This window comes from Parasteatoda tepidariorum, chromosome 11, assembly GCF_982258835.1.
Source record: "Parasteatoda tepidariorum strain Cologne lab strain chromosome 11, Ptep-v5.0, whole genome shotgun sequence".
Taxonomy (NCBI): Eukaryota; Metazoa; Arthropoda; class Arachnida; order Araneae; family Theridiidae; genus Parasteatoda; species Parasteatoda tepidariorum.
Window position 1 is genome coordinate 90806197 of NC_141765.1, and position 11863 is coordinate 90818059.

The window sequence follows — 11863 nt, forward strand, 5'->3', positions numbered from 1 at the left end:
TAACAAATTATAAAACAAACAAGTATTGAAAGAATTTTAGTAAAAATTTTAAAAAAATACTTTAAGTACTAATGTAAAATTATTAGAAACCTCAAAACATTACTAAACTTTTTATTTAATTTTTAAAAAAAATTTGTTTTAACTAATAGCCAAATTTTTTTAAAACTTTGTTTTCATTTTCTCAAAAATAAAAGCAAATTAAATAAAGGTAAGCTTTGTTTTAATTTTTTTATAATTAAAAACGACTGAGCATTTATTGGTTGAAAAACAATCAAATTATTATACTTACCTACATTTGATAAATTTAAAAAAAACTAACTTTTTATAACAAAGTTAAATACAAAATACCCCTATTAAATTGTATCGCTTAAAATAAAAAACAATGATTGAAAAAAATCAATGAGTTGATCTATGGAGTTCAGAACGAAAATTTCAGATAACAGCGATTGTGCAGTAATCGCAGAGTAACAGTAGATCTACTAAAAATAATTGACAAGAATCGTTAACCAAGAAGAAACCCAGACAGAAAAAAAATGGCATGAAATAATGCAGAACGAAACGATTGCTGCAAAAGTCTCACTGAAGATAACTTACAAGAAACCCGACAATTATTTCCGACGAAATAAAATGCACAACGATCGCAAAATGACTTAAGTCCCATTGAAAATAATCTTCAAAATACGCAAAATCCCAAAGACAAAAATGGACATAAAAAAACTATGCATTGCGTTCCATATTACAACGCTGATCCTCGCACGAAACCAGGAGTTCTGATTCAATTCGCTCTTCGTCATTCAAAATCACGAAACTAACATCACCTAAATAGCAAAACCCTATCTACATCTCTGCAGCTAGACGAAATCAAAATCGATTTCGTCAGTGTGGTAACAGCGTTAGCCTGGTCAAGGATCCTTGCATATTAAATCGTTAAACCGCAATTGTAACCTTATTCCAGCGGCTTAAATCAGATTTCTGATGATGCATCGCCTAAAACGAAAATCACTACATCGGCCTACTGATATATGCGTTTAAATTGATATTTCGCGATACATCGTTTTATAGCCCAGTCCTAACTATGCTCCAATTAAAAAAAAGTTTTGTACAAATATAAAAGGTATACATATTAGAAAATAGGGAAACCTAAATAAAAGTCGAATTACAATAAAATATGAATGTTAATAGAAGGAAAAAACAACTAAGAATAACAAAACTGCCCCTCAGAGAGAAAATATAACAAGTACTTTATTAAATCCAATGGAAATTTAACTTTTTGGCTCTTAGGACATAAATGATTGTATAAAAGTTTGCTTTCTTTTATTAACGTACTGAAAAGTAATGCTCATTTTTGCGAAAAAACTTTGCCAAGAGTAAAAAAAAGTCTCCAAATAGTCGCCTATTCCTGAAAATAGTTTTTTTTTTTAGCCATTTCAGGCAAAAAAAGTCGCCATAGTCGAAAATAGTAGCATTTTAGTAGCCTGTGGCAACCCTGAGCTATTAATATGAAGTAATTTTAAATTAGCACTTTTTAAAAATGCTATGCACCTTGGTTTTTTAAGAATAACTCAAAAATAAAAAAACTTAGTTCAATATAGTAACAGAAAGTTTAAAGTTCATCAAGTTTACTTTTAAATTTAAAAAAAAACTTTGTATTTAATCAGTAATCTAATGTATTTATCAGTTTCATAGAAAGTTTTAACATCTATATATCGTATTATTTAAGAGTCAGAGCATTTATACTTAACACTATTTGATTTTAAAAATTAGCATGCTATCTGCAACTGTGAATAAAATATGCGTTTTTAGTAATAAATATGCTTAGTATGTGATTTCTTAATTTAATGGAAATAATAAAATTTGATGCTATTTCAATAGTTCTTTTATATAAGTCAGTGTTCTCTTCAAGAGTTTTTTTTTAAGGGGGGCCCTACCTGCCAGCCTTTTGATGCGCTAAGCTGCCATCCTATAAAAACACACTATTCTTTTTCATATTCCATTAAAAAAATAATTCATTGTTTAAATAATAGTTACAAACTGGCAAAATTATCTATGTTTATAGGTTTAATTCTGATTACTATTACAAATACTTATTTTGTAAGAATTATTTACAACTGGTTAAATTTTCATAAGTTTCTCTTCTTTTCGGGGGTTTATTAAAAAATTTAAGTGATTTTAATTTTAAAATCATGTTAAAATATTTTTTTTAAAAAAAGAGGCATCTTTAAATTTTTATTTCATCATAATTTTCAGCTTAAATTACAGAAAAAAGCTATTTAACAATAGTGATTTATCAATAATCATTTTTTTTTTAGTTTACATTACGGATTTTTGAGTGAAGGGCCCATTGCACAACAGGTAGATTAACGAAGGACAGCATGCATATTTAGTCATGTTAGCAGCAAATATGATCATTTCTATATAAACATTAGCTTTCTAAGAACTAAGTTTTTTTTTTATCAGTAAACTTTATAACATATTTGCAGAAAATTAAATACTTTTAATTTATTCAAAAATAAAAATAAAAACCTGATCCTTTTTCCTAAAATACTATTTAAGAAAATCTATAATGTTTAAACAAAAACTAAAACAAATCCATTACATACAATTTAATATTTATTTAGTATTATTTTTCAGATATTTCTATTTCTTGAATTAGTAGAGAGAGGTTTTAAGAATTTTATAAATTAATGTTTGTTTTTAAAGTTTTTCCTAAAAAAAAATCACCTAAGATAAAAAAAAAAAAAAAAACTGAAAACAAAGTAAATTACAAACAGTAAGCAGTTTCAAAACTTGTGTTTTGAAACTGCCTACTGTTTGTAATCAACTGCTTACTGTTGTCAAAGTTTTCGAATTTTTCATGGTGCAATAACAATATCTTAAAATATTGGGATTCTAAATACCACATATAAATGAATGGTGCCAACTACCAACGCGACGAAAAATAATTTATATTTACAATGAAATATGCACAAATAAATTTTATCAACTAGTGATTACTTAAATTCTCGATTAGATAATCGTGTGCCGTAGTTATTGTAAAAACATCATAGTTAACATCGTAGTTATTGTAAAAATCACGGAGAAAAGCATTGCACTAATAGCGATAATAAAGAAATTTCATATACAATGAAATTAGCAGGAGTAAAGTGCGCCAACAAGTCATTATTGAAATGAGAGATCTAAAATTTGCATGCCATAATAAAAATTAGAATTCTTATAACTGTGAGAATGCATCGCAGAAACTGCTGAAAAAATCCGATTTCTCTGACTGCTGAAACTCTGATTTACAATGCAATCGGCACAAATTAAATACAACAAAAAGTGATTAAATGAATGATTTATAACTCACGTAAAATCAGTCATTAGGAATGCCTAAAAATGATCTAAAAGTCACTTGGATTTATGATGAAATAAGAAAACCAGAGCACGTCACAAAAAGATTATTTATTTAGGCGCTTCGAAATTTGTGTGTTGTAATACACCAGAATAAAAAAAGAGATTCTCAAAACCACTTTAAAAAATGATCCCATAACTTCATTTGAAAAAAGATGAAATTGGCACAAATAAAAAAGTGTAAGCCAAAAAGTAATCAGTAAGATGCGATTTGTAAGGGGATGTTCTCTCTGGCCCAAACGATAACCCATTGTACTACTCAAGACAGTCCCCCCCCCCTTAAGAGCACACCTGTTACTAATGTTGCTCAGGCGCAGAGAGGGAGGAAGAACTCCGAGAAAGCTTAGGGGTTACACAATGAGATTGGCATTGGCGTATGTTAGTACCTTCAAATCCTGCTACAATTCTTGAAGACTAGAAACTCGCCAATTCTCTCATGTCTTCTTAAAAGAAGTTGCATACTAGTATATTAGAAGTATTTTAACTGAAGCTATGCACTAGGTATTTTTCATGTTATTACTGAAATTAACTTTTTATGGACTTTGTTTTAAAGGAATGTATATCAGTAATTCAGTATTTTTTTGTGTTCTGAAAGTATTAATACAAAAAAGTCACTAAAATTGAATTGAAATAAAGAAAAATGTGAAAGAAGTTAAGAATGTTTTTCTGAGGTGGTAGCATATACACATATTTATTTGCGAGAATTAAATTTTTATAAATCTGAATTTTTGAAACATTCGTTAACTACAAATAAAATAGTAACGAAAAATTAAAATAAATACCAAAAAATTGCTTATTTAAAAAAAACGCATCCACAGAAAATTTTAAATTCATATAAATTTTTATAAGTTACACTGTCCAGTTTCTGTACATTTCTTGCGATCAATAGTAACTAACGTAATGCTTATTGATTTAGTTCTCGATTTAATGAATGCGACTTAAATTAGTTTTCTCGTTCACGACGCATAAATATTTTCAAATTGAAGTAGATAACCATGTAGTAACGTTTTTTAGGTAACGTCAAAATTAGACAGACGTCTGAGAAATAAATTTGGTAATTATAAAAATTTATTTCCAGATAAGTATCTAACGAGAAGAAATTTCTGCATAAATAAATGGGAAAAAAAAATCTGCATACTGAACATTGAAAAGAAAGTTTTCTTAAGAAGACTATTTATGAATTTTCTTTTTAAATTATTTTCACCTGTATTTTGAAAGAAAAATAAATAAATACTGATATCATGAAATATTTTTTTTTTTTTAATTTACTTTCCGGAAGAATAGATTATTAGTAAAGTTAAAAGAAAAAGAGACAGTTTATTTTCTTGCGGAAATTTAAAATATGATTTTTAAATTACTTATTTATTAGTAAATTAGTTCAAAGTACTTGATGCCTATTTTCCTAATAAATTCCTTGGTACATATTTCCCTTACTGAACATTAAAAAAAAAGTTTTCTTAAGAAGACTATTTATGAATTTTCTTTTTAAATTATTTTCACCTGTATTTTGAAAGAAAAATAAATAGGGTGACCTGGGGTAATTCACGATCACTCTATTTCTGGGGTAAATAATGATCACCTAAGTTTTATTTTTAAAAAATTATTTTTTTTTAAATTTGAGACATGGACAAGAATGCTTGTACACTTTACTAAAGTATAACTACATTTAGTTAATAATAGTTTTCTTACCTTGCTTGTCTTACCTTTATTCTAGCTTGTCTTACCTTGCTTCTATCTTAATTTTGTGTGTGTACGTTGTTAGAATAATTTTTAAGTTGATAAATTAACCTAATATAAATATGGTGAGAAATTATAAGCCTAAAAAGGATATTAAGCTTCTAGAAAGCAAAAATAGTGAATTTCTTTTAAAAGATTGAAAATGAAAATTTCAGTGTGAGAGCTGCTGCGAGAGCTGAAGAGTTAATCTTTATTCCTGCTTTTAAATAAAACGTTTTATTAGCAGTTTAAACATATATTTTTGGTTTATTTGTTTGATCTTAATGTCTTATTTGTTAATTACCATTGTATAATTATTTTTAAACAGCCCATTTACTATAAAAACTGGTGATCAGTAATTACCCCAGAAATGATCAAGAATTACCCCGGAAATGATCAAGAAAAGGGGCAATTCCTGATCACTAAAAATTTAAGATCTTTTAAATTCTAATTAGATTTTCAAACAAAAGAAGGTAGAATAGGACTCATCTCATATAGCTTCAAACTTCCAGTAAATATTAAAATTTTATCTTGAATAGTTTTTTCACAAAATAGATGTTTGCATTTTTTGATCAATAATTACCCCAGGTCACCCTACTTATATCATGAAATATTTTTTTTTGTTAATTTACTTTCCAGAGGAATGGATTATTAGTAAAGTTTAAAAAAAAGGGTGACTGTTTATTTTCTTGCGGAAAATAAGTATTTGAAAAAATATATAATTTTTATTAAAAGATCCGAGTAAAAATTTTAAAAAATACATAGATTTACTTACGTTTTATAGTATTGTCAGAGCTCATTCTAGGCAGAAAAAAGGGCAGGGTGCAAAAGTTTAAAAAAAGGGCATTATTATTCCAAAAAGGCAATAATTTCTTTCTATGGGCCTTACACGTTCTATTAAAGAACATTGTCAATTAGTAAAAGAATTTTTTTTTTACTTTACTAAAAGCAGCAAAGCAATCATATTAATTACTAATTTTCATTAATAAATTAACATATATATCGAGTTAATGAGCTAATTAGCTTAGTAATTTATTTAAAATGCATGCCTATATTAATAAAATAATAAATGTATGTTTTTAAGTGTCTGTAGTTATGATTTAATAATTAAAATGATTAATAATAATTATGATTTAATGATAGTGGAAGTAACTGCAAACTTTCAAAGACAAGTGCACCTAGGGGGTGTGATGGCTATTTTTCCTTTCCCATACAAATCTATGTGTTGACAGCAATGACAAACTAAATAAAAAGTGTTCAAAGCAACAAAAGTTTAAGAAATCCATTGTAGAGTTCCGGGAAAAAATAAAGAAGGGTTGAGGAAAGAAAGGGTAAAAAGTGTATGAAGTCTATTACTTCAGGGGCAACAGGGTGGATTCTTTTGATTAAAAGGGCAGCAGGGTGCTGCGCCCTGTTTACCCTGACTAGAATGGGCTCTGGTATTGATACAAGATTAAATTTGACCTTTAATTTTTAGAACATCATCTATTTAACAGTATTTTTACAAGATTAAATTTTACCTTTGATTTTTATAACATCATCTATTTTACTGATTACTTAAACAAAATTGAATGAGAATATTAAATAGTATTGAATTTTAAACTATCTTTGGAGAAGCTATTTGAAGTAATTTTTTTTTTTTCATTTTAAAAACATTCAAAATAATTTTTTTTTTCATAAACACCACTCTTCGCTAGTTTTAAAATTTTTGTCAAAAGGTAAATACAGGGTATCTGCTACATTTTAGATTTTCAAATTCATGACTTTTCATGACTATTTCCAAGAGTTTTTCATGACTTAACAAAGTTGCTATTTTCTCGGACAAAAATGCAACAATAAATTAAAAAAATGATTTTATTAACATTAATTGAAATTATAGGTATAACCAAAACTGCTATACTCTGCATTTTCATATTTAGATTTTAAATTTAAAAAACAGAGTAAAGAAAGAGTTGAAACAATAAAATAGCTGAAAAAATACAAAAGCAAATAAATTTTTTTTCCCTGTAGAATTATATTCTAAAGAAACTTTTCTTGCTCATCTAAAAGGAAAGAAATACTCCTGATTTTTCTGTTCTCATTTCGGAATTAAAAAAAATTCGCCAATGACTGGTTTGCTTCAACTAGAATTTTAAATTAATAAAGTTTTTAAAAAAATAAATAATAAAAATTCTTAAATCACAGAAGAGTTTAAAAGATAATTCCCTCTAGAAATGATGTTTTTTTTCCCTCATTTTTTGAAAGAACACCATGATTTTTAAAGAACATGATAAAATAACTTCATATTCTAATAAAATATGCCTGAGTGGTGATTTTGTTAGGAATTCAGATATTTGGAACAGGATGAAATTAGATTAATTGGAGCAAAAAAAAAATTTTGGAGTAGCAAAACAAAATTTTAAGCATATTTAATAAAAAAAATTAAAACAAGAATTTAATAACAAGAGTTTTTTGTTCATTAATAACATATCTTATTTTTTACACTTTTTTGAAGGTCCTTGCATAAACAAATTAAGTTTCTTTTTGGTATCTTCCAATACTGTTAAATATTCTGCTATCCTCGACTTAGCCTCAGATAAGAGGAATAGAATTATTAGGACACAGAATTTTTTTTTGCAGAAGATAAGGATGTCATCACATTTGTGGTATCTAGTGCAACATCTATTAAATTTGAATTTTGCCAAATTTCTGCATTTTCTACATACAAAGATTTTAAGTGCTTTCCTGTCAAACTAAGAAAAGCAGAACTCTTTAAAAAACGCCCTAACAATGTTTAAACTAGAGACACCATTTCATCATACAGCAAGTGAATCAATGGTGTCTCAGTTTGGAAAAGACCTAAAAATTTATCTAATATAGCCGAAATATTTCTTAAAAATGAGCTTTTAGCAAAAGCAATTTAAATAAATTCAATATTGAGTGACTCATACTATTTTTTAAATTAATAATTACTTTATTTAATTCTGTAAAAGGTAATATAAAACTCTAATTAATTTAACTATTAAAGGTTATTAAGTATATTTTTCTTAAAATTTAAACAAATGTTATTTATAGTAGTATATTCAACAAAACATTAACAAGATTAATATTGATCATACCGAATTTATAAAAATATGTAAAGAATTAAGCAAACTTTAATAAATTTATATTACTAATGTTAATTAGTGAATGGCCCCTAAATTTTTTTAATTAAAAACCTAGTACAGTATTCCATTAATGAAATAATTAAAAAAATTAAATAATTTTAAAATGCAAATACAATGAGTATTTTTTATCAGAAGCAAATTATTATACTGTCCCTACACTCATAATATTTAACACTCATAATATTTTTGAATGACAAATCTGAAAAGCATAAGATTTATTTGCTGCTTTAAAAATTCTGAAAGCCCCTTTCTTCATACTTATTTAAAATCTTGCCTCTAAATATTAAGTTTTTCCTAAAACAAAATAAGAGCACTGAAAATTTTGAAAGTAATATAATAACACAATAATAAAATGCAATAAGTAAAAAAAAATATTAGTAAAAGAAAAGTAATAAAGTATAAAAAAATGTTTACAAACAATTTGCAATTAGTGGATGGCCCCTCAGATAAAAATTTTTGTTTAAGAAACTCAATTAATTCTATCTTTATTAATTAAATGAATAAAAGGGAGATGGAAATTTTGAGAAATGCTGAAAAACGATCTAAATGTCACATGGATTTAGGCTGAAATAGGCAAAAGCGAAAGATGCCAGATGATAATGGGCAATTATAAATCCCAAAAAACAATCAAAACACCACTTGGACTTAAGATGAAATCCTCTATTGTAATTGCGTATTAAAAACATTCGATCTTTTAAAACCATGTGGAATTTCATAGCAATATCCAATGAAAAAGCGATCGAGAAACAACATAGATTTACAATAGAATCAGTGTAAATTGAGCGCATTAAAAAATAATGATTCAAATAAACGATTTAAAATTTTCGGTATTTGTCATTGTCATATTTTACAAAAAAGAGAAATAATTTCACAGCGGTCAGAAGCTTCAGAGAGTCGCACATCAACAGCTGTCACTGTGTGCAACCCTAGTTCACAATTTTAATTTTAAAAAATTGTGCACAGTGAATTGTCTTCTAGCATGCCTTTTATTATTTTCATAAACTACAAATTTTTCTTTTATTTTAATAATGAGTGAGAATTACTTCTTGAAATAGACATAAAAAAATATGAGAGTGCCATTTTCTATGAGGAAGACACTTGGCCTTTTTAATTCTTGGGAGAAATCTGTATAATTATTTATTAAAGTTCTACTATACCTTTCGAAATAAAGTATTGAAATCCTAGTTATTTTAATTCTTTAAGAAATTCATAAAAAATGTTTCTGAAATTTTTCTATTTCTAACTCACTTAAAAATGATACATTATATACAGGGTATCTGCTACATTTTAGATTTTCAAATTCATGACTTTCCATGAATAATTCCAAGAATTTTTTATGACTTACCGAAGTTACTATTTTCTCCAACAAAAACAACAAATTTAAAAAAGCATTATAATAACATTAACTGAAATGATAAGTATAACCAGAAATGTTATACTCTGCATCTTCATATTTAATGATTTTAAATTTAAAAAATAGAGTAAAGAAAGAGTTGAAGCAATAAAATAGCTAAAAAAAAAATGAAAAATACAAAAGCAAATAACTAAATACAGTAAGATATATGTAGTTATTTAAACCTGTTTTAATTCTTCTTAAAAGTAAGTATAATAAAAAATGCCTAAACCAGAATTTTAAATTGAAAAAATAAATAGATAAAAATATTCTGAAATCACGGAAGTTTTTTAAAAGCTCTAGAGATGATGCTCCTTACTTCATTTTTTGAAAGAACGCCATAATTTTTAAAGAACAGGATAAAAACATTTCATATTTTAATAAAATATGACTATGAGAGGGGATTTCATGATAAATTCAGATATTCGGAACACTGAAATTGGGAGGGGGGGGTAAATTCCATTTTAAAAATTAGATTTTTCGACAACCTAAATTCATGACTTTTCATGATTTCTTTTCAAAAAATAGTTAAAATCATAACATTTCATGACAAATTTTGTTCAATACCGAAATCCATGACTTTTCAGGTGCGCAGATACCCTGTAATCTGGATCTTTTTCTGGATGGTTCTTCACTGTAGAAGAAAAGAAACCTGCCACCCCTGATGTTACACTGTGTGGCAGAATTTTTTTTGGACTTCCTGCGACACAGTTCTCTAGTTATAATAATATCTTTCTGCATTATACTTTAAATAATAACAAATATATATGTTACCAATTTAAAATATTTTTCTAATGTATACTCTTATTTTTTTATTAATTTTTCACGAACTTTATAATTTTAATCATTGAACAGACTGATCTAAATTCCTTCCTTTAAGCATATCATCACCTCCTGCACTGTGAAATAGGATAAAATAAACTATTTTAGCTCATTCATTACCGATTTAGTATTAATGATAACAAATAATAAATTTTCAAATGATAAAGAAAATATGAGGTCAGGAAGCAAAAATTAAAAATCAATCTTTATACCATACTTTTGATACCAAATTGCTAAAAAGAAAGATAAATAAATAAGGAATTAAAAAAATTAAAGACTATAATTTTAATAATGAATTTAACTGAAAACATACAAGTGTAGGATGACTTACGTTAGGTAAAATTTTCGTTACTTTTGATTTCCAATTTCTTAAAAATGAACTTCTATTTCGTTTTTAAAATATAACTAGCAGTTTCATTAAGAATAGAAAACAACGAATTTAAAATCAATTGAAAGTCATGGTTGTATGAACACTTTTGGAAGCCAACTGTTATTCTAGAATTCTAGTTGTTCGTGAAAATGGTTATCACCAAAATAGTGCTTTTTAAAGGGATATTTGCAATCTTTCTAGAAGTTATCTTAATGCGCAACTAATGATAATAAAATAATTTAAAAAATTTATCTATAAGAAGTAAATTGCAATTGAATACTAGTGAAATTTCATAAAGTATCTATTGAATAGTCGAACATTCTAAACCTAACATTTTAAAATCAATAAACATGCATACATACGTTCGATTATTCTATAATGAAATGGAAAGTAGCTTGATAGATCGAGATGTCACATAACAGTAACCCGGAATGAAACAATTTAATTTTTCCTTTAAAAATTCGAATGCACGGAACTTAAAATCATTTGAATAAAAAACTTACCCGCTCTTTGGCACGCCCGGCATGTTTTTGAAGAACTTTAGAAAATGGATTAAGATCCGCCATAGGAACTATCTTTAATTAATCTAAACACTAAAATAAAATCTTAAACAATAATAAACGCAAATTATTAAACTAGCATGGAAATTCGAACTTAACACAACCAAATATGAGATCTGTTTGGAACATTTGATTATTGCCAGATTCAAAAGCCAAGAAAAGCACCAAGTCTTCCACAGGTGGCCTATTTGATTGGCTGTTATCATCATCGTTTTCATATTCATAATCGTTTTGTTATTCAGAAACGCAGCGAACTATAGGGGGCGTTGTTACTTGAGACGAATGACTTCTAGAAGAACAACACGATCATCAAAAGACTAGAGATGTCTTCAGTGCACCATGGCAACGTTCCTTCTTTATTGTGTCTTATTAAATTCAAAAAAGAAAAATTTTTGATATTCTTTCTTATGCAAGTAATCACAAAATGGAATCGCTTTCTTTTAGAGAAGAAACATCCAAAACATAT

General features: G+C 26.8%; 1 protein-coding gene across 11 annotated transcripts in view; it reads right to left on the reverse strand.

Annotated features, from left to right (window-relative positions):
• LOC107444578 (uncharacterized) overlaps positions 1-11570 on the reverse strand; it is a 73665-nt gene extending 62095 nt beyond the window's left edge. For 7 of the 11 annotated variants that reach the window (XM_087155337.1, XM_016058745.4, XM_087155336.1 and 4 more), the window contains exon 1: positions 11341-11570. In XM_087155337.1, coding sequence (XP_087011463.1) covers positions 11341-11403 — 63 coding nt within the window. In that variant the 5' untranslated portion in view covers positions 11404-11570. Of the gene's footprint in view, positions 1-11199; positions 11224-11340 lie in introns of those variants that run through there. The other 4 variants (XM_087155341.1, XM_087155339.1, XM_087155342.1 and 1 more) reach the window with 3 other exon arrangements.
• Positions 11571-11863: the final 293 nt, after the last annotated feature.